The sequence below is a fragment of the Sciurus carolinensis genome, chromosome 12 (genome assembly GCF_902686445.1).
Source record: "Sciurus carolinensis chromosome 12, mSciCar1.2, whole genome shotgun sequence".
In the NCBI taxonomy this organism is placed as follows: Eukaryota; Metazoa; Chordata; class Mammalia; order Rodentia; family Sciuridae; genus Sciurus; species Sciurus carolinensis.
In genome coordinates, this window is record NC_062224.1 from 35,533,293 (window position 1) to 35,559,070 (window position 25,778).

The window sequence follows — 25,778 nt, forward strand, 5'->3', positions numbered from 1 at the left end:
TATTTATTGAATCTTCCTATTCACGTCCTGTGAATAGCCATCTAGGGGTCACAGAGTGTTACCAGGAAGTTCTTCCTGGAAGCTAGCATAAATCAATACTCTTGCACTTCCAGTTTTCTGCATCCAGTCAGTTTTTTGGAACTGCAAGAATTCACTGGACAGACAACAGAAAAACTTGTGAATTTTTATAGAAATGCAAGTAAAGAAAGCAGGGAGAATGATCTTCAAGGAAGACCTCATCTGGTTTGTGGTGGATGTTGGCAGGAATAACCTCTCCTGAACTAAATTTTTCTGAGTGGGTATGATTCTCTGGAGGGCTCTGGCTTCAGGGTGACAGAATGGGCCCAAATTTCTCTGCAAACCTCCCCCATGAATCCAACTCTGAGACCTCACCTACATACTCTGATATGTCACAAACAAAGGGGCCTGGGAGAATTGCATCTGCAAATAGGACACATTGCAGTCATGTGACTCATATATTCAAGAAGCCTTGGAAGCAGCTGACCCTGTTTCCAGGTAGGAATCCTGCCAGGCAGGGGAGCAGGCTTCAGAGTGGAGATACTGCAACCTCAGCTCCTATTGCCTGGACTGTGCTCATTCACACTGACCTTCTACCCTCCACTGTCCTCTGTTCAAAGAGGGATTCCTGACAGAAACTTTCCCTTCCATGTCCATTTCCCAAAAAAATGTAGTAAGGCTTCCTGTGTGTGAATTTGGTGTTTGCTCCTGGCTTCTGGGTCTGCTCCTTGTGTTATATTTCAGTCAGTATTCAGTCAACAGACATTCAGTGAGCACCTGTTATGTGGCAGGCCCTAGATTGATTCTGCATCCAGGCATCACCAGGTGTGATGCAGGAAAAGTTCCCCCAGGAGGGCAGGAACTGAGACACTAGGGAGAATCCTGAAAAATTGGGAAGACAAAGGCAGGTGGGTAGCTCCCAGGAAAAATGTTAAATGCAGTAAGTGAATCTGAGAAGGTTCACAGAGTTGCAAGGAGGTGGGTGGGACAGACCCTATGAGGATGTCATGATTGGAAATAAGGGACAGGTCACATATCATCAGAGGAAGGGTCAGGCAGCAGAGGGAAACTATTGCAGGGCTCCTGAAGTGGGAGCAAACATGCCCTTCCCATTCAACAGGTTGTCAACCCTTTCTTGTTCAAACCAAGAAAGTTAATTCTGCAGCTATTGAGGGCCACAGGCCTCTTGCTGCAACTGCTCCACTTTGTTACATTCATTGCAGAGGAGGCCTTAACAAGCCCTCAAAGACCAGGTGTGGATATGCTCCAATAATGATTTTTAATGAACACTGAAATAGGAATTTCAGTTTCTCTAGTCCTTCTGCAGTGTTATTTTATTTTATTTTTGGCAATTTTAAGTAGAAAATCTGAGCTGGAAGTCCTGAAAATACAAGTGGAAGGCCTCTGTGGGACCAAAGTCTGTGATATGCACACCCTTGTGTGCAGAGGTTCAGCAGGCTGCTAGTGAGGGAGCAGAGCAGTAGGGAGGAAAGCAGCTGGAGATCGGATCAGAGAGAGAAACAAGGTCCAACCTCAGCCTTGTGGGCCATTCTAGGGCTGTGGGTGTTACAACATGCCCTGGAAATGACTGCCAGCACTTTCTGAAGCTATGGTGATTCTGGTCAGTAGGTGTCACCCAGGGAGTCTTGCAGGCAAGGAGCTGTGTATGAGATGAGTGGAGGCTGTGTCAGTTCCCTTTGTAAAAGTCACTGTGTGATCTTGCCTGAATTCCTTTCCTTCTTTGGGCTTCTGCACTGTCCTATCCTGCAGGTGCTGTCTGGGCAAGGCCTGGGGCTTTGGAGTCCCGCCAAACTCACAGGTGGCCCTAGACAGCCATGCTCCTCTCCTGCCCTAACCTTGCCATTCCTGGAGCTCTAGGTCTCTGATCCACAGCCCAGCCCTTGACAGCACTGAACCAGCTGGAAGGGCAAGATTCAAGCTCCTTGCAAAAGGACGCAGCACAGGTCCCAGATTCCCAGCGCAGGAGGGGGGACAGCACGACGTCTGCCCCATCTGCCCCACATCCCTACTGACAGCCCTGACTGCAGAGCAGCCCTGCAAGCTATGAACGCCCTCAAGGGTCGCCTTAGGGATGCGGGCCCCCTCCACCATGGCCACGTGTAACCATGGTGACTGTCATTCCTGGGAATCCACCCAAAGAGCAGTAATAGGGAAGGCTCCCTGGTGGGTGGGGCAGGGTCAGCACTGGTAGCCAGGCCAGTGATGGTTTCTGCGGTCCCCAAAATATGACACCACACCAGATGCAGCGGTGAATGCACTTGAAGTAGCAGGGACGCCTCTGACGGCCCGGGCATCCAATGGTCAGGCATTGTGGCACCCTCCTCCACAGTCACCAGTGAAGTCACCCAGGTCAGAGTATTTAAGGCTGTCATTTTGGTTGTTCTGGTCCTGCACAGACAGAAAGTTCCTAAAGTTTGGGACTCTTGGTCTCCTGTACATGGTCAGCTTCTTGAAAATAAGAATACATTTTGGAAGGTTGACAAGTAGCGTCACCTCAGGCCCTGCCCCTACCCTTCCAGAGGCACTTTTCACAACAGGACACCTTCAAGGACCATCAATCCCCCAATCATGCCAACCTAATCAGTACATTAAAGGCTGCTCAGTGACCCTTGGCATTGTCACAGAGGGCTTGTATCTGAGAGACAGACTCAGGCAAGGGAGTTTGTGGCCAGGCCTGGGTGTGGGGCAGTGGCAGATGCAGTGGGACCTGGCAGGTGCAGTGTGTGCAGGCATCTGGATGATCACTGGCTTGCTGGCTCCTTGCCTCCCACACACATCCTCACTGACACTGCCTCTCACCCTCACTAGGGAGCACAGCCACCACCCAGCTCCCCTTAGTGTTCATACTTGACAGGATCCAGATGTCACCTGTATTGGCATTCTAGGAATAGAGGGGCACACCACCAGAGTTTGTGTGACATTTTCCAACTCCAACTTATCCTAACACCACCTAGCTGCATTGGATTATCCACCACTATCAGGTGTCAACATCCCTCACTGCCTGTGGGTGGTTGGGCCCTAGGTCAGTGCTTGACTGGATGATATCTTGGCCTAGCCAGGGCCTGGAGGAGTGGTGCTGGAGGGCAATGCCACTGGGGCTGGTGCTATGTGGGGTAATACCCATGTCACCGTGCACCCCTCCATACGTCCCTGGTTCTCCAGCTAAGGTATGTGTACATGCAAAGTCTGTAAATACAGTTACATAGCAATTGTTCAATAACTGGGTAGAATGCAGACCTCTGCCCTAATTGATCCAAAATCTAGTTGGCTTAACCTTTGTTCTTAAAACAATGAGAGGGAAAAAAACACAATACCACAGACCCTAGATAGTTATCCTCAATATGTTTCCTATCTTTAATGATAGAACTATCTACTTTTATCACATAGCTCCTTGGAATAATATCTCTATTTCCTTCTCTGCATGTACCTAAGTGCTACTAGATATGACCAATGAGATATAAAAGTGGAAATGGTGTGTGCAACATTAAGGAAGTTCTTCAAAAGAAGATGATTTGCCATTCTTTCTTTTCTTCCTGCTAGTTCAAGCTCCTGAAGGAAATCAGAGCAACAAGACTGAAAGAGCAGAGTCCATGACACTGGAATACCATAATCAGTCTTTGACATCCTACCTTCACCCATTTTTCATGGACAGAAATAAACTTCTATCTCATTTAAGTTATAAGTTACAGTTATCTTAGGGTTTCTGAGATACACAGCCAAAATTATCTTGTTCACCATGGGTATTTGTATTAGCTTCCTATTGCCGATGTAAAAAAAAATTACCACAAATTTAATGGATTGAAACAAATTTATTGTAATTCTACACATCAAAGTACAAAATGGGTCTCATGAGACTAAAATTCAGGCAAGATGAGTCTACTTCAGAAGACTCTAGGGGAGAGTCTATTTCTTTGCCTTTTCCAGCTCCTAGGCTGCTCCCATTCCTTGGCTCTTTAGTATCTTCTTCCATCTTCAAAGCCAGCAACATCGGGCAGTCATTCTTATATTGCCAGCTCACTGGTTCTTTTTATTCTGCCTCCTTCTTCCACATAAAAAGAACTCTGCTATCCAGTTGAACCCACCCAGATAATCAGAACATCTTTCTGTTTGAAGATCAACTGATTAGCAAGTTTAATTCCATCTGCAATTTTAATTTCCCTTTGTGATATAACCTAATATCCACAGGTTTGGGTGATTAGGACATGAACACTTTTGGAGGCCACTGTTCTACCTAGACAGTGTAAAAATTTTAAGTTTTGTAATTGATAAATATGCTTTTACTTGATTTATCTTTAATATATATGTAACTTTATAGCATTATGCTAATTGGTCATTACTCTTTATAGAACATTTAGCATTGTGCCCCATAGTTTTAAATAATTATTCACTGGCTAGTTTATTCAATATTCTTGAGAATATTCTATGTGACAGTCCCTGCATACAGTGCCTGGCCTCAAGAAACTTATAGGTTTGTGGGAGAAGCATTTCCAAAAAGGCTGTTATACAAATATAAGAGAGGCATGGTATATGTAAGAGAGATCGCTAAACTGATAGGAAGTCTTTCTGAAAGTGCTTCTGCTAAGCACTGTGATTATATATGTGAAGAAAAGTCATTCTAAAAATGAATTATAATCCTTTTGAAATTTACTGGAAAAGTGTAAATGGGTAGAATATTTTCATTATTTTTTTCTTTATATTTTTTCATAATTTGTTTACAGCTATTTACATTTCACACAAAATTCATGTATAAGTTAAATTCAACATAAATTATTTTCAAGTTTAAATTGCACATATTTCCTGGTGTTCCTCACTTTCCAAACACATCTGAGTACAGCAATTTATGATTCTCTAAACATCAAAAATTTTAAATCAGTTAATTTCATGGAACTCTGAATAGTATGTTGGTGTTACTCCTTCAGTCAATGCCTATTTTCAGTCCTACAGCTTTGATGGGAAGAGGTTAGGGAATTCAAAGATAGAAGTCACAGTGTATACAAATCCTAAAGTGAAAGTATAGTGCTTTTGGAATGCATATCTGGTAGAATTAAGCCCCATATAGCTTATAATTCCCCATAGACTTTAGAGTAGTTTGTCCATGTCCCTGATATAGCATTTATCACTTAAATATATGTGGTTTTTGTTTTGTTTGGTTTATGTCTGATCCCTCTCCTAGTCATCTGTGTGTTTTTGATACTGAAAGCACTACCTGTCTGAAGTATTCTTAATAATTAGGGAAAAGATGGAAAGTTCTCATCATTGCTAAGTCATTCCAGCAAAGGGGTTTTGTGAAGAGCAAATAGAACAGTGTATGTGGACTGTTCTACATGGTATCTGGCATTTGATAAATAGCACATAAAAGGTAACAAAAAAAGATAGTAGATTCTCAGGCAAAGATTAAAGTCAGATGTCAAGGGCATAATCCACTAAAATTCTTACATAGTGCCTTAATCTTCAAGGCTAAAAGATAATTTTTATCCCTGAAATTGTCATTTCAAGCATAATCCAATATAAAAATGTGCAAATGGTCTGAATAGACACTCCTCAAAAGAGGAAATACAAATGACCAACAGGTATACTTAAAAACTATTTAGCATCACTAATAAGGAAAATGCAAATTAAAACTACAATTATTACCTCACACCTGTTATCAAAAAGGTGAAAGGAAAGTGTTGGCAAGAATATGGAGAACATGAAACCCTTATAAACTGTTGATAGGATTGTAAACTAATACAACATGGAGTTTCCTCAAAAAAATTTAAAAAGAACTACCATGTGATCCAGTAATTCCACTGGATATATACAAAGGAAATGGAATTGGTTTATTGAAGAGATTTCTTCACTTCTATGTTCATTACAGCACTAGTCACAATAGCCAAGACAGAGAATCAGCCTAATTTCTATCAACAGATTAAAACATAAAGAAAATGTGGTATATATATACAGTGGAGTGCTCTTGAGTCTTAAAAACAAAGGGATCAGGTCATTTGCAACAACTGGATGAACCTTGAGCACATTGTGTTAAGGGATGTAAGTGAGGAAGAGAAGGAAGAAATACTGTGTGATCTCATTTGCATGTGGAATCCAAACAAGTCAAACTTGAAAGCAGAGACCAGAGAATGGATGTGGGGAAGGTTTGGGAGATTTTGGTCAATCATTCAAAATTTTACGTAAGAGGAATAAGATAAATCTACTATGTACCACAGTAACTATATAACAATACAATGTATACTTCAATATTGCCAAGAGTAGATTTTAAGTGTTCTTGCCACAAAAAAGTCTGTGAGGTAACACATATGTTAACTAGCTTGATTTAGCCAATCCACAATGTATACATATATCAAAACATCAAACCGTATACCATAAACATACACAATTTTTACTTAAAAATTTAATCAAACAAGTCATTCAAGTCATTAACAAAAATTTTGGAACAAAAGAAATTACAGTCAAATTGAGTATGTAAAGGCTTCTAGGTTGAGCTTACTATTGGTTTCATGCACAAGATTTACTGTTCTTTCAGTAGCAGGGAAGGTCAACTTGGTTAGTCATTCCAGAAAATCTTGTGGAATTGCTTTTAGAAGACTGCAGCACAATGTACCTAAGTAAGATAAAACAGAACAGGTATTAAGCCAAAGATATCAAAAGATGCCACTGAAACTTATAAACCTAATGTGGATCCAAGGAAGAATACTTGAGTCTTTTTTAAAAGAGGGAGACAAGAATTCATTCATTCATTCATTCAGCAAAAATATTTATCTGTGTTTATGTGCCTAGGCACTGTTCTAAGTTGTTGGCATACTTAAAGGAACCAGAAACAAAAATCCCTACCAAGCATTCTTATGGAATGAAACATAAAATAAGTTATAAAAAGATAAATTATATAACATGTTAGAAAAAGATTAAATGCTGCAGAATAATGAAGCAGAGTGATGGTGATTGGAGATGTGGAGGCATCATGGTTTCCTTTTAAGTTACAAAATCTAAAAACTCAGTTTTCTGTGCTCTGTAACATTCTCAGAAAGGTGCACATTAGTATATTAAGAAAGAAGTCAGTGCACCCAGGCATGTGGGGCCTGCCCAGTATAATTTTTAACTATTCAATAATTCATTTTCGTTCAAAGCAGGTGTCAGAGCAAAAAGTAAGCTGTAGAATTCCTGTAAGAGAAATGCTATAATAAACAAAATCTATGGATGTGTCCCATTAATTGAATCCCTAACATCCGTTCCTTTTATTTACCTTTTGTTTTTCATTTTGGTAAATACTATTTCTCTACTATTTTAAAGACAAAATAATTGAACATATGTGCAGTTTTAGTTATAAAACATTTATATTTTTCATCAGTGTTAATGAAGATATAATTGTCTATGTTTATAATTGTTTATGCCTGAGAAAATAGGGATAATTTATTTAACTATCACAGATGAACATGTGTAGCTCATCTGTTTAAGAAGAGGCTAAAGAGAGAACCAAGCAGGTGAGCAGGCCCCTGGTGGCCATGCAGTCTCGCTAGGCGAAATGAGCTTGGCTGGGGTCTGGGCCCCCGGAAGACAGCGGGGAATAGGCTTTCTGAGCTTCTGGAGGCAGAGGAAGAAGATGAGTTCTACCAGACGATTTATGGAGGTTCACCAAGGAAACTGGAGATGATGAGTATCAAGGGGACCAGTCTGACACAGAGCACGAGGTGGACTCTGACTTTGACATTGATGAAGGGGATGAACCATCCAGTGATGGTGAAACAGAAGAGTCAAGAAGGAAGCACAGAGTAGTCATCAAAGTCTATAAGGCGCCTCTAAAGAGCTTGAGACTCAAAATGCAGCACCCCAGCTGGTAGCTCTCAAAAGACCCGAGAAGGGAAGAGACTGCTGCCACTGTACAGGATGATGGCTCCGACAGTCAGAAACCTATACATCAATCTACAGCTGAACATAATCCACAAACATTTCTTCAGGTACAGGAGAGGCAGGGCCAGTCCTGGCAGCAAAGTGGCCCCACTGTGAGAGACCACTGACCCAAGAAGAGCAGTTCAGAGAAGCCAAGATCACAGAAAAGCTCGACTTACGTTCACTGGAGACATATGAGCGACTTGAGGTTGATAAAAAGAAGCAGAAATGGAAGTGCCCTGGGCTCATAATCACCTCTCATTCAATGACAGCGCCACTTGTTGGGGAGCTGGGCCCCAAGGAAGAGAATGTGGATGTAGAAGAACTTGACCCTGCTCCCCATAGCTTCTGCACTAACTCCCCATGCTGGGTCTGCACCCGTGGTACCACCTGCTCACAGATCATGTGCCTTCATCACATTTAGTGATCATGTGACATTTGAGGAATGGTTCCCCCAACTTCAACCCCCAAAAGTCCCTGTTCGGGAGGTCTGCCCAGTGACCCATCGCCCAGCTCGATATTGCAACCCTGTTATGGACATACCCTATGCCATTGCTCAAGCCTTCAAGATCATCCGTGAGGCCTACAAGAAGCACATCACTGCCCACGGACTGCCTCCTATTGCCTCAGCCCTGGGCCCTGGCTGCCCACCTCCTGAGCCCCTCCCTGACTCTGGGCTAAAGAATTATAAAGGAATTTACTAGCTTAGAAGAAGGATAGGGACCTTGCATCTTTTGCTTTTAATTTTATTCAACCATGTTACTGCTGTAATAGTTCTACTAGAGGTCATTGTTAATGACATGTAATTTGAAGACCATACAGACACAATAAATTCTTCATAATTTCATATGAAATATGAAATCATTCATAATTTCAAGACCATATAGATACTTCTGCCTCTTTTTCTCTGTCCCTGAAAGATCATTACAATTAGGAAAACAATATATTATTATTAAATTGCAATAGTAATGGTTTAAGGAGCTTTATGCTCTTTACTAGTTAAATTCTTACTTGACTCTCATAATAATATTATGATGTCAGAAATAATGTTATAATATCAGAAAGATTCACTGGAAACAGGCTTACAGAGGTTACTTACCAAAGGCACTGACCTACTGGGTCTCAGTGTAGAAAGCACCATGTGTTGGGCTGAGGTGAATTCTACAAACATCTAAGCTATTTGTTTACGTGGTTTGGTTTTGCTGTCAAAACTGAGACAGAATTGAATAGGACTGACCAAATCTAGATATTGTTATTGTCTAGGTAAGCACGTCATTTAATGACTAAGCATCTCTCCTCTTGCTCCACTCTTCCTGTTTCTCTTCCCCAGCCAGGGACTCACCTCACCTCCTGTCACCTTTCCTTTCCATCTTTGGGGTAGGGACTGAACTATTAAAATCTCAAATAAGGGAAACAACCAGGTATGTACAAGAATTTCAGTTGGTTTGTTTAATGTTATATTCACTTAGTCTATGAACTTTAATTTTTTTAAAAAAGTAAAACAATATCTCATGTAATAATTCATGATTCTTAATACGGAAAAAAAACTCAAACTGGATATTATAAAATGAATATTTCAAAGCCAGGTTTTTTTTTGCTATTTTGTATATAATTTATGAATCAAGCCAAAGTTTTAGAATTCAAACTTGTGAAATGTTCCAGTCTCAATACTCATTATTACAGAAGTAAAATTACTAAACCCTGGGTCATGTTAGTCTTTTACTATAAATTAATAAATCTCTGGAACATTGACTGCCATAGGCTTTGCCTCAGGTTTCTCTTTCCAACTTGTTCATTAACTAGATTTACAAAAGAATAACCTATTGCATTGAAACAGTGACAATAAAAAAATGACTAGAAATCCCAAGTGTGTGTTTTATTGGTGTTCAAAAATTTTATTTTTGGAATTTTTTTTGCACTATACCAAGAGATAGTAAACAAGCTACTTGTATAGTAAATAATGAGATGAAATTTAGCATTACCACAGGACTGTCTCACCTGATGATCAAGTGAGAAGTATCGTATTATTTACAGAGTAACTTTAAAGACTGAAGTAACTTCCCAGTTAAGGAGATTTAGTCTCATTCTAGATTTTTACAGGTTTATTAGGATATTCTTCCTTATTGCTCAAATGGCTTGCTACTTTTGGATTTGGGGATTTTTCTGCTCGATTTGCTTTTTAACTGGAAATAAGGCAAAGTGAGCCTTATGCTGAATCCCATAGCATCTTATCCACTCAAGGACATTGATTCTGAAATGACCTCGTTTTTCCTGTGCCAGTATTCCCTTCAGTAACACAATGTGCTATACATTGTTAAATCCAGTGGTTAGTTCTCAGCCTTCATATACCTTAAGAGAGTAAATGCCCTCTCTTCTTTTAGCTTCTAGGACACCGTACTTTCTTGGTTTCCCCAAAGCTACTCCTTTTCAGTTCCTCTTCCTTGTTTTGTCCTCTCCCTTTACTAAATATCAAAATGCCAGAGCTCAATCCTTGGATATCTTTCCTTCTCCTTTCACATGATTATATCAACTTTCTTGATTTTAATTTTCATCTATCTGCCAGTGGTTTCTCCATAGTATCTCTAGCTAGAACTCTTGGTTATTTGGCCTTTCTGTTTGCATGGCTAATAGACATTGCAAACTTAAACTCTTCCCAACTGAGCCTCTTGTATCAAACTCTCTCTTCCAAACCTACTTACTCTTTCTGAAATCTCTGTTATTTAATACAGTAGTAAGTCCATCCTTCTAAAGGCTCAGGCTGAAACCTTAGAGTTACTCCTGACTCCTGTTTCTGAATCCTCCATTAAATTTTTCAAAATATTCATATGTTTGATTTACAAAATACAGCCAAAATTTGACTATTTTTGGCTACTTCCCTGCCACAACCTGGGTCCAGCCAACATCATCACTACTTGTACTATCACAATCTCTCCCTCTGGATTTCCCTATTTCTACCTTTATCAACTTTCAATATGTTTCTACAGAATAGCCAGGGTCCTGTTAAAATACTAGTCAGATCATGGTCTTGGCAAAACTCATTTAAACAATAATCCAAATTCATATAGTGGTCTTCAAGGTCTATATGATCTGTCCATACCCTAACTCTCCAAACTTAGCTTCTCCATGCTTCACTGTGTTAAGCCACACCAGCTTCCTCAATATATCTTGAATATGCCAGGCATGCTCCTGCCTTGAAGCAGAGGTTAGAGCACAGCCTCTCAGATTCCAAATCCAGGTCCTCAATCCAAATAACTTAATAGAGACTCTCTGGAAATCCTAATCAGAATACTCTCATAAAAACCCAGTAAGTATCTTAACCATATACTAGTTTTTAAGTGCCCTAATCAACAATAGTTTTTAAATGCTCTATTAATAGGAATTGTAAACATGATACTTAATTTTTTAGGTGAAATGGGTGGGGGGTTTACTGGGAATTAACACTGGACATTCAAAGCAGATTGGAGACTCAGGAGGTTGGATATAATAAAATAAGGAAGATATTCCCACTGCCACTGCTGCCCCAGAGGCACCAGTCACAGCAGTACCTTTGTGAGCAAAGAGGAGGAATAAGGGAATTAAATGAACTCAAATTTTTAGGAGACCTGAGGCAGGTCTTGGTATGGAGAAATCAGAGATCAAAGACACTGGTTGACTAAACTGAAAGGCATGCTACACAATATTCTTGTGTAGGAAAGAAGCCACATCTCTCCCAGCTGCCCACAGAAGACATAGGAAGGAACAATTTTGCATCCCAGGCATGGCGGCTGGCAACTAGGGAGCAAAGTTCTGAAACCCCAAATTTGACCCAAAATATAAGCCTGTCAAGCCCAGAACAATTAGGCAAAAGAGAGAAATTACAGGGATATCAATATGAAAGGAAGAGCTCAAACTATCCCTACTTGCTGATGACATGATTCTATATGTAGAAACAAAATAATTGCACCAGAAAACTTCTAGAACTCATAAATGAATTTAGTAAGGTAGCAGGAAATAAAATTAACACACGTAAATCAATTGTGTTTCTTTGGTGGTTAATTTATTCAACATGTTTTCATGTGCTTATTGATTATTGTATACCTTTGAAGAAATGTAAAAGCAGATCCTTTGACCATTTGACCATTCTAAAATTAAATAATTTGACCTGTTATACATGTTTTGAAATACTGGCTTCCATTCTATGGGTTGTCTTTTTACTTTCAGTAAAGCCTAAATTTTAAAAAATTGATGGTGTAATTTATCTACTTTTTTCTTTTTTGAGTGTGGTTTTGGTGTCATGTCTAAGAAAACTATGCCTAATCTAATGTTATGTAGATTTGCTACATTTTCTCATTTGAAATTTATATTGTTTTAGCTCTTATGTCAAAACTCAATGAATTTTGAGTTGTGTGTTTGTATGTGTGTGTGCGTGTTTGTGTGCGTGTGTGTTGTAATTTCCAGATACTTTTAAATTTTTCTCTCATTACCAAATAGTCCATTGTCCAATCTAAAGATATTTCTGGCCTACATTACCTTATGAATCTATGCATTGTTTCTAGTCTGGGTCACCTCCCTTCTGAAAAAAAAAAAGTTGAATCTATGCATTGTTTCTAGTCTGGGTCACCTCCCTTCTGAAAAAACAGTGGTCTTTCTAAAATAAACAACTAATCATGTCACTCCTCTTAGAGAAACATATTTTAGTGATGAGAGTGTACAGCTCAAGTTTTAGCTGTAGGCATACAAAATTAAAGAGAGAACTCTAATTAGTTTTATGTTTGAGGGTTTGTCTTTTACCTACCTTACCAATTTATTTTAAATCTGAATATGTCAATAATCTTCAAAATTTCAAAGTAACAAACTGAATTTCCTTTACTAACCTACAAGAAACTAACTTTATTGTTTTTTCTCTTGTGTTCTTATTGTTGATTTTGCCTAATGTATGTATCAAAAGTTATGAAAATATTCTTCTCAAAAATCAACCTCAATCAGTATACACATGGCCCCCCAACAAACATATGTAAATAAAGACTACAATAAACTTAAAATTTTTAAAAATAGTTTTAGATCTCAAATTATAAAATAAAGCCATTAAGAGAACAATAGAGATTTCTTTGTCTTTAGAGTTGAACAGCATCAATTTTGTACCCATATGCCTATGATTTGATCTTGTTTATAATAGGTCATAGATAAATTGATTTCAACGTGAATTAATAAAATGTGACCCTGATGATATGATTTTTAGAACAAAATGTACTTATTAAAATGTTAACTGTTGTGATATAGCTGAATTTCTCAATTTAAAAATGAGTATAAATTGAACCAATGCATATAAATTCAATATTGACTTAGAGAAGTTTAAAAGATAGTTTTGCAAAAGAAGAAGTATTGATCTATAGCTGTTATAACTTGCTTTAGGTGTCTTTAGTCATGCATTGAAGTATGATTTTAGCCTTTTGTTGTTTCCTAAAGGGATTTATATAATCCATGAATAAACTTATATACTTTATTTTCATAGCACTTAAATCTTGGTTCTCATCCAAAAAGTGATTACAAAACTTACACAATGACCTGATATATCAAACATTCTTACTGCCAGTCACAGGTATGCGAAAAGACTATGGGATGGAAGAAAGAGAAAGATTCTTAAAAATTTATTGGAAAAAACATTGCATTATGAACAATATGCAATTGTCTCCTGAGAACTTATCCATTAAATAGAAGCCAGAACCATGTAAATGTTATTAAACATGATAATACAGTGCTCTTTTGAAAAGCAGAGTTTAAAAGTGTATAAGTATAGAAAAGAATGACTAAAGAAAACATGAAATGTAATTAATGAACCTCAGAATATGTTATAATTGAGAAACCGATTTAATTCATTTTTAACCAAGAAAAGGCTAGGTTTCTTCTAAATGATGTCAAAACATTTGGTCAAAAAGAGAGAATAAATACATTATTTTGCTATATATCTCACTTTTGGACAAGGCCACAAACTTCAATGTGTAGAGGGACTAGGAATGTGACGTGAGCTGATAGGGACCATCAGAAGCAGTGACCACTGCTGTGATTTATAAATCCTAGGCTTGTCTCACTGTACTGGGAATGCAAACTTAATGAACCAAATTTTAGGAAAATTTAAAATCTAGATATTTTAATATAAAACATCTTAATTTTTAAATGTTAGCAACAAAAATTACTTTTCTATAGTACTACTGCCTAACTGAAGTACATCTAGAGGATGAAGAAGTATGGAAATTTTAAAAACATGGATTAGTTCCAAAAGATGGCAGTTCAGCATACATACTGGATGGGGATGGGGCAGAGAGTGGGAAGAGGAAGGTGGGAAGAGGTAAGCAGAAACAAAATTCTACCAGAGAATATAAATTACATGAGGAAAGTATACTGTATGCTAACAGTAATGAAGGAATTTAAATAGGGAAATAATGCACTCAAACTTGCATTTTCTAAAGTTCTTTCTGGCTAGGTAGTTTGAATTGTGGATTGAAGTCTGGGTAGCCTGAACTGTGGATTGAAGTGAATAGGACAGAGAGGTCAGTAAGAGGGATCAGTCTGGAATTTTTTTATATTAAAGATATATATTGTTCAGCATGATGGTGCATGCCTATAATCCCAGAAGACTGAGGCAGAAGGATCACAAATTCAAGACCAGCCTGGGCAACTTAGGGAGATCCTGTCTCTAGAAGAAAATAAAAAGAGCTGGGGATGTGTCTCAGTGGTATAGTGCTTACCTAGCATGCATGAGGTTTGGGTTTAATCTTTTATATACATAATATGATATGTCACATATATGTGAAATATGATTAGATGATAATTATAACACATATATTTATGACTATAAATTTGTCCACCTCTCTCTTTCTATGTATGCCCTTCTTTGACAGAATTAAAAAATGCAGGCCAAAATTATCATTTTGATAATTACCAATTATCAAACTGACAAACGATTAGACAGAAAAAAGCCTGATTTTTATTTAATAATCTATTTCTGAGTGAATCACTGTGGAAAATTTAGAAACTTCAGAAAAGCAAAGTGAAAATAACTGCAACAATTCATCATACTGCCTCAAACATTAACAAGTGTTCATAGTCTGCATCACTAAATGCATTTATGATCAGAAACAGGATGGAGAGCTGGGGGTGACTGACTTGTAGTTACCTCTGAGATACACATTTAGAACCTTTCAGAAAAAAATGGGTGGAGGCAGAGGCATTTTAAAAGAGCAAAATTCTATAGTCATTTGTCTTAAGTTCATTTGTGCTGCCAAGACAAGTACTTGAGACTGGGTAATTAACAAAGACATTTCTTTTCTAACGGTAAGTTCAAGATCAAGGTGCTAGAAGGTCAGGTGTTGATGAAAATTTGGCTGGTTTCAATGCTTCCAAGATGGTACCTTATTGCTGTGTCCTCTTTTTGGCAGAGAGGGTGAGGACTGTCTTCAGATAAGAAAAAACAGAAGGACGAAAGAGAACCAAATGTTGTATAAAGCCTCTTTTATGACGGACTTCACCCCATTTCTGAGGGAGAAGCCCTCATGACCTAATCACCTCCTAAACACCATGCCCCTTAATAATAGTGTATGGGGCATTAAGTTTCAATTCCAGAAGTAAAATCTAGAAGAGACACATTCAACCCACAGCATTATCCTACAGCTTAGAAGTTTATGCTGTAATAATTCAGATACTATTGGGCATAGTTAAACTTTTCACAGACTGGTGAACTGGAGCACTTATAGATTATAGAAACAAGCATGGCTATTTAAGATTTAGCATGTTAAAAGCTAGCATAACAAGGACAATGAAGTAGTATTGAAAAGTCTCTCAACAAAGAAAAGTCCAGGACTTGTTGGATTAATTGCAGAGTCTTACCGGTTCTTTAAAAAATAACACCAATATTCCTCAAGCATTCTGTGAAATCAAAAGGGAAGGAACCCTCCCAAATTCATTCTACAAAGCCAGTATCACCTTGATACACAAACTGGATAAAGACACAACAAAAAGAAAACTACAGACCAATATCCCTGATAAACACAGATGCAAAAAATTTTAGTATAATATTTGAATCCAAAGTTGAACAACACATTGAAAAGATCAAACATCATCATCACATTGGCTTCATTCCAGGAATTCTAGGATGTTTAAATGTAAATAAATCAATAAACACAATATACCACATAAATAGAACCCAGGATAAAAAGTACATGATCATTTCAAAAGATGTTGAAAATATTCAACAACTCTTCATGATAAAAGCCCAGAAGAAAACTAGGCTTTCTCAAAATGAGAAAGGCTATGTATTGCAAACTCAAAACCAAAATCATATTGAGTGAGAAAAATCTTAAAAGCATTTCCTTTAAAATCAGGAACAAGACAGGGATTTCCACTCTCACCAGTCCTATTCAACACAGTACTTGAAATTTTAGTCAGAGAAATTAGGCAGGAGAAAGATATAAAAAGGATACAAACAGAAAAGAAGCCAAATTCTCCCTATTTGCAGATGATATGATCCTATACTTAGAAGACATAAAGACTCCACCAAGAGTTGTAGATCTGATAACCCAGTTTATCAAAATAGCAGGATACAAAATTAACATACGTCAATAGTTTTCCAATACACCAGTTATGAACACACTGAGAAAGAAAACAATTTCATTTACAATATCTTCAAGAAAATAAAATTAAAATGCCTAGAAATAAACCTAACCAAGGAGGTGAAAGACATCTACTGTGGAAATTACAGAACACAATAAAAAGAAATTGATGAAAACACTAGAAGATGGAAAAACTTCCCACGTTCATGATCAAAAGAAGCAATATTGTTAAAATGGTCATTATTACCAAATAAAATCTACAGATTTAATGTGATCCACATCAAAATACTAATGATATTCTTCACAGAACTAGAAAACAATTCTAAAATTCATATATAAATACAAAAGACCAAAAATCTTGCAATTTCAAGCAAAAACAAATGTTGAAGATATCACAATATTCAATTTCAAAATATACTGTAAAGTCATAGAAACAAACATTTTTATGCCAGTACCACACTGGCATAAAAATAGACATTTAGACTACTGAATTAGAAACAGGACACAAAAATAAACCCACATAGCTACCACCATCTGATCTTTAACAAAGATGTTAAAAACATGCATTGGAGGAAAGATGGCCTCTTTAATAACTGATGCTCAGAAAACTAAATATCCATATGTAGAAGACTGAAACTAGATCACTAATAAAGACCAAAGTGTATGTCCTGAAAATTTAAAATTGATAGAAGAAAATATAGGGAAACACCTCAAGATATAGGATCAGACAACAACTTCCTAAATAGGAATCTTATAGCACAGGAAATAACAGCAAGAGTCAACAAATGGAATTGTATCAAATTAAAAGTTTCTGCACAGCAAAGAAAACAACTAACAGTGTGAAGAGTCAGAAAGGAAGAGTATCTTTGCCAGTTACTCCTGCAACAGGGGACTGGTATCCAAAATATATTTAAAAAAAAAACTCAAAAAATAACAAAAACAAATAACCCAAATAATAAATGAGCAAAAAACCCAAATAGATACTTCTCAGTAGAAGAACAAATGGCCAGTTATTATACAAAAAACATGTTCAACATTTTCACTCATTAGGGAAATACAAATCAAAACTACATTGTGATTCCATCTTAGTCAGAATAGCTACCAACAAGAACACAAAAACAAGAAATGCTGGTGAGAATGTGAGGAAAAAGAAACCCCTAAACACTGCTGGTGGGAGTGTAAGTTAGTACAGTCACTTTCAAAATCATTATAGAGGTTCCACAAAATACCAGACATAGAACTATCTTAAGATCCAGTTATAGTACTCCTTGCATATATCTGAAAGATTAAAGTCAGCATATTATAGAGACACCCACATAGTCATGTTTATAACAATTCACAACAACTAAGGTATAGAATCAGCCTAAATGCCCATAAACAAATGAACGGACAAAGGAAATGTGGTATATATACACAGTGGATTATTATTCAGCCATAAGAAAAGCAAACTCATGTTAATTGCAGAAAAATAGATGGAACTAAAAGATCAGACTCAGAAAAACAACTGTCACAAGCTTTTTTGTTTTTTTTTTTTTTTCCTTTCTCATATGGGATATCTAAAGGAAAACAAGAGATGACATAAAAGTAGAAAAGAAACTATTATAGAAGAAGAAAAAATTGGGTGAAGGGGTATGTTAGGTAGGGGTTATTGGGGTAGTGGAAATGACCAAAATATTTTACATACATGTATAAATAAGGCACAATGAAACCCATTATGCTGTAGAACAAATGCAAACTAACAAAAGGATTGAAAATCAAACAAAAAACACTAAAATTATTTTGTCAAAGGATATATGCATTTTTAAGCCCTCCAGAAAGTAAAGTGTATTCAATGCCTAGACTGACAGAACTAAATTATAATTCTTCTCATTTCCCCAAATACTCATTAAAATTTATTACTGTGTGTGGTTATATTTTCGAAAAATGGCTGCAAAATCTTTCCCATCCTTCATGCCCTTCTTTTGAAATGACTTGGATACTCCCCCTCTAAAAAAGTAAGGTCTGTGTTCCTGCCCCACAACACAGGATGGACTTACAACTGGTAGAAGAGATGCAATATGATAAATATATAAAAATATTAATTGAATTTTCTTAATTTTCAATTAGGGAAGTGTTTTTCCTTGTTTCTTCCTTTATTCCTTCCTTCCTATCATTCATTCTTTTACCCCTTTTCCTCTCTCTCTTTCTCTCTCTCTCTCTCTCGCATTTGTATTGCATTTTAAAATTACTGCCTCATTACGAATTGAAATGCTGGAAGAGACTACTATATTCCCCATCTCCTGTGATTTACCAGTGACAATGCTCTTATATTAAAAATGATATCAAGAGAATCATGCATTACATGAAGGTGGATGATACTTGTAACTCCAAAACACAATTTATATTTGTCCTATATTTTTCATTTTTTCCAATATTAATGATATCAGAAAGCTTGCTCTATTTCCTGTGCCTACCCAGAAAAGTCATGTTAGAGGATACACACACTATCAGCAAGTATACCTTAGTATATCTTGAGCAAGTCTAGAGGTTGGTATATTAAGCATGTGGTAATATTAGCCCAGTGGTTCAGATGTAGAAATTTTCACTTTGCAGTTGATTTAGTCTTACAATGATGGTGTACTCTTAAGGTCCCCCCAGATAATCCAGAGAAAAGTGATAAGCGATCCGAGTCTGAGTCTCACTTTTTGGGCAAAACTTAGGATTCAACCCCAGTGCCCCTCAAATGCTAGATAAGTGCTCTCCCACTGAGCCATGCCACATTCCACTTATTTTTTAATAAAATAATAAAGTTAAAATTATGCACAAGATCTGACATATGCTCAATGAACCACCATGAATCTACATGCAAACTCAAAGGTATAAAGAATCCTGGGAGAGAATTAGGTAAGGAGAAATGGTATGTAGAACCAATATGAAATCTATTCAATTAGACAAGTCAAGGAAAAGATAATAAGATTAAATGAAGTCTTTTAAAAACAGACTAACACTCAGATGATCTGTTAAGTATTTACTATGAAGTCCATAGTCCCAAATGCTTGGAGTTCTTTCTTTACCTGTCTCTATAGTGCCATTATTTTAGACACTACCAAATCTCATAAATCTCACTGCCAAACATTATGTCATAGGATTATCAGATTTTGTCAGTAAATTAGAGGATAGGGTTTTTATTAATTGGGGGAAAGATGCTAAAGATTCACATTGAAAGATTTTATTATAGATTCTGCCTTAAACTGTCAGCTAAAAAACACCATTATTTCACTAAGTAATATTTTAAATTGAATATAAGGAATAAAAAAATGATTATTCTATATATGGCACATGTTATAAAACAAGTACATAAGCATGTGCTGATCCTCCCAGAAAACTTAAACATAATAGTCCCCAATCTACAGGAGGATCAAAGAAAGAAAAAAACAAAAACCAGAATAAGGATGCCAAAGCAGATATGAAAGTTAGTATGTATTTAAAATGTAAAAAAGAAATAACAAACTACAAATTTATGAAGGCATACAAACATAAAATTTAGGAAAGCAGCATGCTCTAAATATCTACTTGAAACATTTTCATAATTTTCCATTTTAAAATTTTTATAACAGACTATAACCTCTAACATCTTTTAAGAGTGTATATCATTCTGTTCTGGCTGCTATAACAAATGTCTTGGACTGAGTAATATATAAACAACATAAATTTGGCACTCACAGTTTGAAGACAGGTTGGTCCAAAATGAATGCACTGGCTTATTTGTTGTTGATAAGTGTCCACTTCCTCATAGACAGCCCTCTTCTCATTCTAATCTCACAAGAAAAGTGAATAGGTTTCTTTTATAAGGGCACTAATTCTATTCATGACAGCAGAGCTCTTATGAAGGAGTCACTTCCCATGAATCCTCCTTCTTAATACCATCACCTTGGGGGTTAGAATTTGTACATATAAATTTCAGAGGTACATTAGCATTCATATCATTACATTTCACTCTGTCATCCCCAAACTTATTTTTTCATATGCAGTATTATATCTATTTCATCCACTTGGCTCTCCCACTTCTTAACTAATTCTAAGCATCAACTCAAAATCTAAAATCTAGACTCTCAATTAAATATCATCTAAATCATACAAGACAGAGATTCAAAGTATCACTCTCTTGAGACAAATTTCTCTACTTCTATAGACTCAAACAATTTACGTGCTTCCAAAATACAATGATGGAACAGGCACAGAGAAAACATCCCCATTCCAAAAGGAAAAGATAAAAAGGAAGAACTGGCCCCAAGTAAGCCCAAAAGTCAACAGGGCAAACAAAATTAAATCTCAAGACTCAGAATAATCTTTGATCCCATGTTCCACCTTCCAGAAATTCTGTGATAGAAGATGGAACCCCAGGACTTCAGGTAGCCTTGATCCAAAGCTTATAGGGCAGCTCTCGTAGATAAGAAATCTGGTCTCTATAGCTTTGTGGAGATGTAGATAGGCTAAAGAGATGCCAATGGCTTTCCAATGTGTGCCCATGTGTCTACCAGTCTCAGGTTATCGGTTATGGGTGCAGCCCATGATTCCACCAGGCAATGCCCGAGTGTTAGTTCTCTGTAGTGCACTGTTCCTTCAGCTCCACAGGGTTTTGCTCTAGTCAAGGTTCTCTGCAGTGGCATGGTCCTTGTGACATTTTTGTGTCTGGGCTCCAAGGCTCTTCAAGGCATCTTTTGAAATCTAAGTTGAGGTAATCCTGTCTCCACAGTTCATGTGTTTTGTGCGCCCACAGAGTTAACACCAAAGGAATATAGTCAGGTTAATTGTGCACTCTAGAGGGGCAGTCAAAGCCATACTTGGGTCTGTTTGAACCACAGTTGGAGTGTCCAACTGCAAGACGTGGATCTATTAAATCATTCTACCCTAAGTCTCTGGCATTCTGGGTCTGTAACTAGCTGGAGAAGCTCCAAAGATCTATGAAATGCTTTTCGGGTCATTCTTCCATTTACTTGAATATCTCTGGCTTCTTTCTATTCATGCTAATCTCCTTATCAAAGATTCATTTGGATATACTATTAGTGTTCTCTCCTGAATGTAGTTTCTCATTTTTTACAGATTGAAAATTTTCCAAATCTTTACATTCTGCATCCCTTTTGATCATAAATTCCATCTTTAATTCATTCCTCTATTCTTGAATTTTATAATACACAGCCAGTGGAAGCCTTGGTATACCCATGGAAAGCTAGCAGTAACTTTACTATGTAAGCAGTAATTGCAACCTGTGAAAATATACCACTAAACCCCAATGTATCCTCAATTCAACTACTCTTTTTATGGAGCCTCAAAATGTCCAAAGGTTAACATGAAAGGAAGTTTGATGGAAAAGAAGATGGAGTATTGGGTATTTGGTACAGCCTCAATCCATTCCTTGGTACCAGTTTCTGTCATCTGTAACACAATTCCTTTGATTGGGTAATTTGAATAATGAATTTATTGCTTACAGTTCTGGAGGCGAAGTCCAAGGTCAATATGCCAGCAGAGTCCATGTATGATAGGGGCCCATTCCTTATAGGGACAGTCTCTTCTCCATGTTTTCACAAGATGGAAGGGAAGAATGACCTTCTTCAAGTCACTTTTATAAACTCATTAATCCTATTCATGAAGGTGGGTTACTCATGAAGTAATCATGTCCCCAAACCCCCATGTCTTAATACAATCACATTGGGGATTGTCAAAATATTAATTGAGGAGAGTAATAAACATTTAGGCCACAGCAGTATAGAAAGACAAGTCTTTGCTTTGGCATGATTGTTCAAAAGGTTTCTTATTCTCATTATTAGAAAATATTATTGCAGCTTCACAACCATGAATGATAATAAAGAATACATTTTTAGAATTGCTGTCTTATTTCGGAAATGAGTTCTAGAAATTAACTATTACTCTACCAACTTCATTGACATTGTGATATAAAGGGACAAAGACAGAGACAAGAGCACAAGGTACCATGTCTATTCCATTGCACTGGGCACTAACAGAGTTTAATAGTGCACAGCCCTAAAGTACACCATATATAGAAGGAACAGGTATGAAATATAAGTAAGCAAAAGCTTGTATGCCAATTTTTATAGCATATGAATTAATTAAACAATAGAATTTTTAAAATACTACAGTAATTCTAAACTTGTATTTTAGATGGAAAAGAGGATGGAATGGAAAGATGCAATTGACTTTCCCAATAGTTAAGTAAAATATTAGGAGAAAGTGGGGACAGGAATGTGAGAGATGAAACCTATCTATATCATGTTCTACTTCTACCTTTACCATTTATTACTTGTATTGCTACAAGTCAGTTAACTTCTCTGGGCTTTGTTTTACTGCTATCTCCTTCGTAAGTTGTGATAATTAATGACTAAATGGATATAAGTACCTAAAACAGTACCTGGAATCCCAGCTGCTCGGAGGCTAAGATAGGAGGATCACTAGTTCAGCCAGCCTCTGCAATGGTGAGGCTGTAAGCAATTCAGTGAGACCCTGTCTCTAAATATAATACAAAATAGGGCTGGAGATATGGCTCAGTGGTTGAGTGCCCCTGAGTTCAATTCCCAGTGCCCCACAAAACAAACAAAACAAAACAATACCTGGTACAAAGTACTGTTCACAAAATATTGTCTTGTTTTCTGCTGGTAAACAATGTAACAGCTTATCAAGAATATTAGAGCAGCCATGTTACTGTTTGGATATGAGGTATCCCCCAAAACTTCTGTGTTAACGAAGGAATATTCAGAGGTAAAATGATGAGATTATGAGCGCTATCACCTAATCAGTGCATCCTAGTTTGAATGGACTGATTGAGGGTAGAAGTTGGCAGTTGTGGCATGACTGGAGGTGGGTCACTGGGGATAATGCCCCAGAGGGTTCATCTTCCCTGTGACCCCTCCACTCGCCCCTGTTTCCTGGTCACCATGAGCAGATCAGCACTTGTATGCCACAACCTTTTGCCATGATGCTTTGCCTTACCTTGGGTCCATAACAATGGAGCTGCCCATCTATGGACTGATACCTCTGAAACTGTGAACCTTAAATAACCTTTTCCTTTTCTAAGTTCTTCTGTTCATATAGTTTGGTCAGATTGACAAAAAGTTAACACAAGTTAACAGAACTTTCTAGGAAATATTTTATACATAACTATGAAAACAAAACAAAGATTAGATAACAACTGAAAGGCCAAATAAATCTCTGAAAAATAAATGGCGAGTCATGGATATTATTAGTAGTCTGTAATACTCGAATGAAAATATTTTCTTCTTGGTCCACAACTTCTGTAAATAAAGGTGTCTTTAAAATTAAGATTAGAAAGAGATGTAAGATGCTAACCTTTTCAAAATCCTGCTCTGGTATGATTATTTGGGTTTATGCCTATCATATTATTCATTTTTTGTGTGCCAGTGTTAAAAGTTCCACAGGAAAAGGGCAAAAGTGTTAGCAAGTGAGGCACAGTAGTAAGACAATGATAAAGTAGAGGAAAGATAAAATTTCCAGTTGTTCTATGTCTTGGGATTTAAGCCATGGGAATAATGCTTCTCACTGAGCTGGGTGACAGGTATAGTCTACCAAATCTCAAAGTCAGAATCATAAAGACAGAATTGTAGACAATTTGAAAATAGGATAAGAAAGAATACCTTGTGATCCAGGCAAAAATGGGTACTGGTCCACTACAGAGGAAATGGAAAATCCAAGTAGAAATAAAGACTGAATTTGTGAAGAAAATCTAGCACAGGGAACCCACAGAATAGCAAGGCAGTCTGAACTTGAGTGACTCAGAGGCAGTGCAACGAGCTGATGTGTGAGGGATGCTCCACACTTCTTGGTCAGAGAGCTGAGAGCTGACATGGGACACCATCTTGGGGAAGCCACATTATGGCTTTTCGTTTTTTTTTTTTCCCCGTGTGGCTTTCTGTCAGTGGGAGACAGGATGTATACATCAGGCATTTTCCAATTATCCCTCCATGCCCCTTCCATGAGATCTAAAGTTCTTTTGACTGGACATAACTGAGGCAGACACAAAGGAATTGTGACCAGGAGACTTAGTTCAGATATACAGAGTGGAGTGCTACTCACTTTCCCTTTGGGTTTGGTGGTTTGCAAAATTAGTGGGAAACATCCCTCAAGTTGGATAGGCAGGCAAGTTTGTGCTTGAGGTCTGATCATGGGATGACCATATTTGTGGGCTACAGATAGTATGAGAATAAAAAATTGTTCCAAGAATGGAACGCTTAGGACTGTATTCCCCTCTCCACCAACCAGACACTCAGAAGATCAGTTTCTGCCTGGCAATGAGGTCGGTGAAGCTATTCTCTCTAGAACAGACACTTCCTGACAAAGATTAGAAGGTCAGTCAGAAATGAAAACCAGTTGCATGAACTTCACATTTAGAACTCTGCATTAAACCTGTCTTGGAAGGGCATCTACCTAGTTTTACTGGACAAAACTCTGATTGTCAGCACTTCCCATTCTAATTTAACCTAAACTGATATGAAGGAAAGCTGAGAGCCAATATAACCAGTTACAGTTGCAAGCCACTCCAGTTGACAGCTTTGTGAGCAACTCAAACAATGTCCAGTCCTTGCTCTTTCTTAGAGTTACATGGTCCAAGAAGAAACTGACAGTATGATATCAATGTTTGTCAACAGTTTGATCACCTCAGCACAACCTCTTCATTTTTCATTAAGATTTTCTTATTCACCTAATCAGTACATCCTAGTTTTTTCCTTTTTCCATTGAGTATGAGTTTAAATGTGTGGGTATCCTAGCTATGTGGATCGATTCATGGACACACGCACACACACGCACACACACACATATATTCATTTTTTCTTTGTTTTATCACTTTTCTTTCTTCCTTTTTTTATTTTTCTCTTTCTTTCCTCATCTGTTTGGTTGGGTTTTTTTGTTTGTTTTGTTTTGTTTTGTTTTGTTTTTTGGCCTTATTTGGACTTTAGAGGGTAAGCATTTTTGTTTATGTTTCAGTTTGATTTTTTGTTTGTTTTGGCCCTTGTTTTTGTTTTTCTTATTACTTATTACTCCTTCTCATTTCTCTTCCTCTTTCAATAGCCGAATCATCATCATCTCCTATGACCGCCCACCGCCCGCAGGCGGTGGGCAATCACAACGCGTATGCTTTTCTTGATCACAGGAACCAAAAGGGGTTTATTCCACAAGTCTCCGACTTATATTGAGAACATCAGCCTATCAGAGAGTAGACTACCAGGAAAGTCAGCCTATCAAGGAACAGTCTCCAGGCAGATA

The 25,778-nt window shown here is 37.4% G+C and overlaps 1 protein-coding gene and 1 pseudogene across 1 annotated transcript in view; one reads left to right on the forward strand and one right to left on the reverse strand.

Moving 5' to 3' along the window:
• Positions 1–3,835: 3,835 nt before the first annotated feature.
• Positions 3,836–25,778, reverse strand: part of LOC124961223 (protein downstream neighbor of Son-like) — a 48,711-nt gene continuing 26,768 nt past the window's right edge. The window contains exons 3-4 of the mRNA XM_047519910.1: positions 20,208–20,297; positions 3,836–6,637 (exon numbers count right to left, since the gene is read on the reverse strand). Coding sequence (XP_047375866.1) covers positions 6,614–6,637; positions 20,208–20,297 — 114 coding nt within the window. The 3' untranslated portion in view covers positions 3,836–6,613. The remainder of the gene's footprint in view (positions 6,638–20,207; positions 20,298–25,778) is intronic.
• On the forward strand, positions 6,969–8,500 carry LOC124961873 (vacuolar protein sorting-associated protein 72 homolog; annotated as a pseudogene).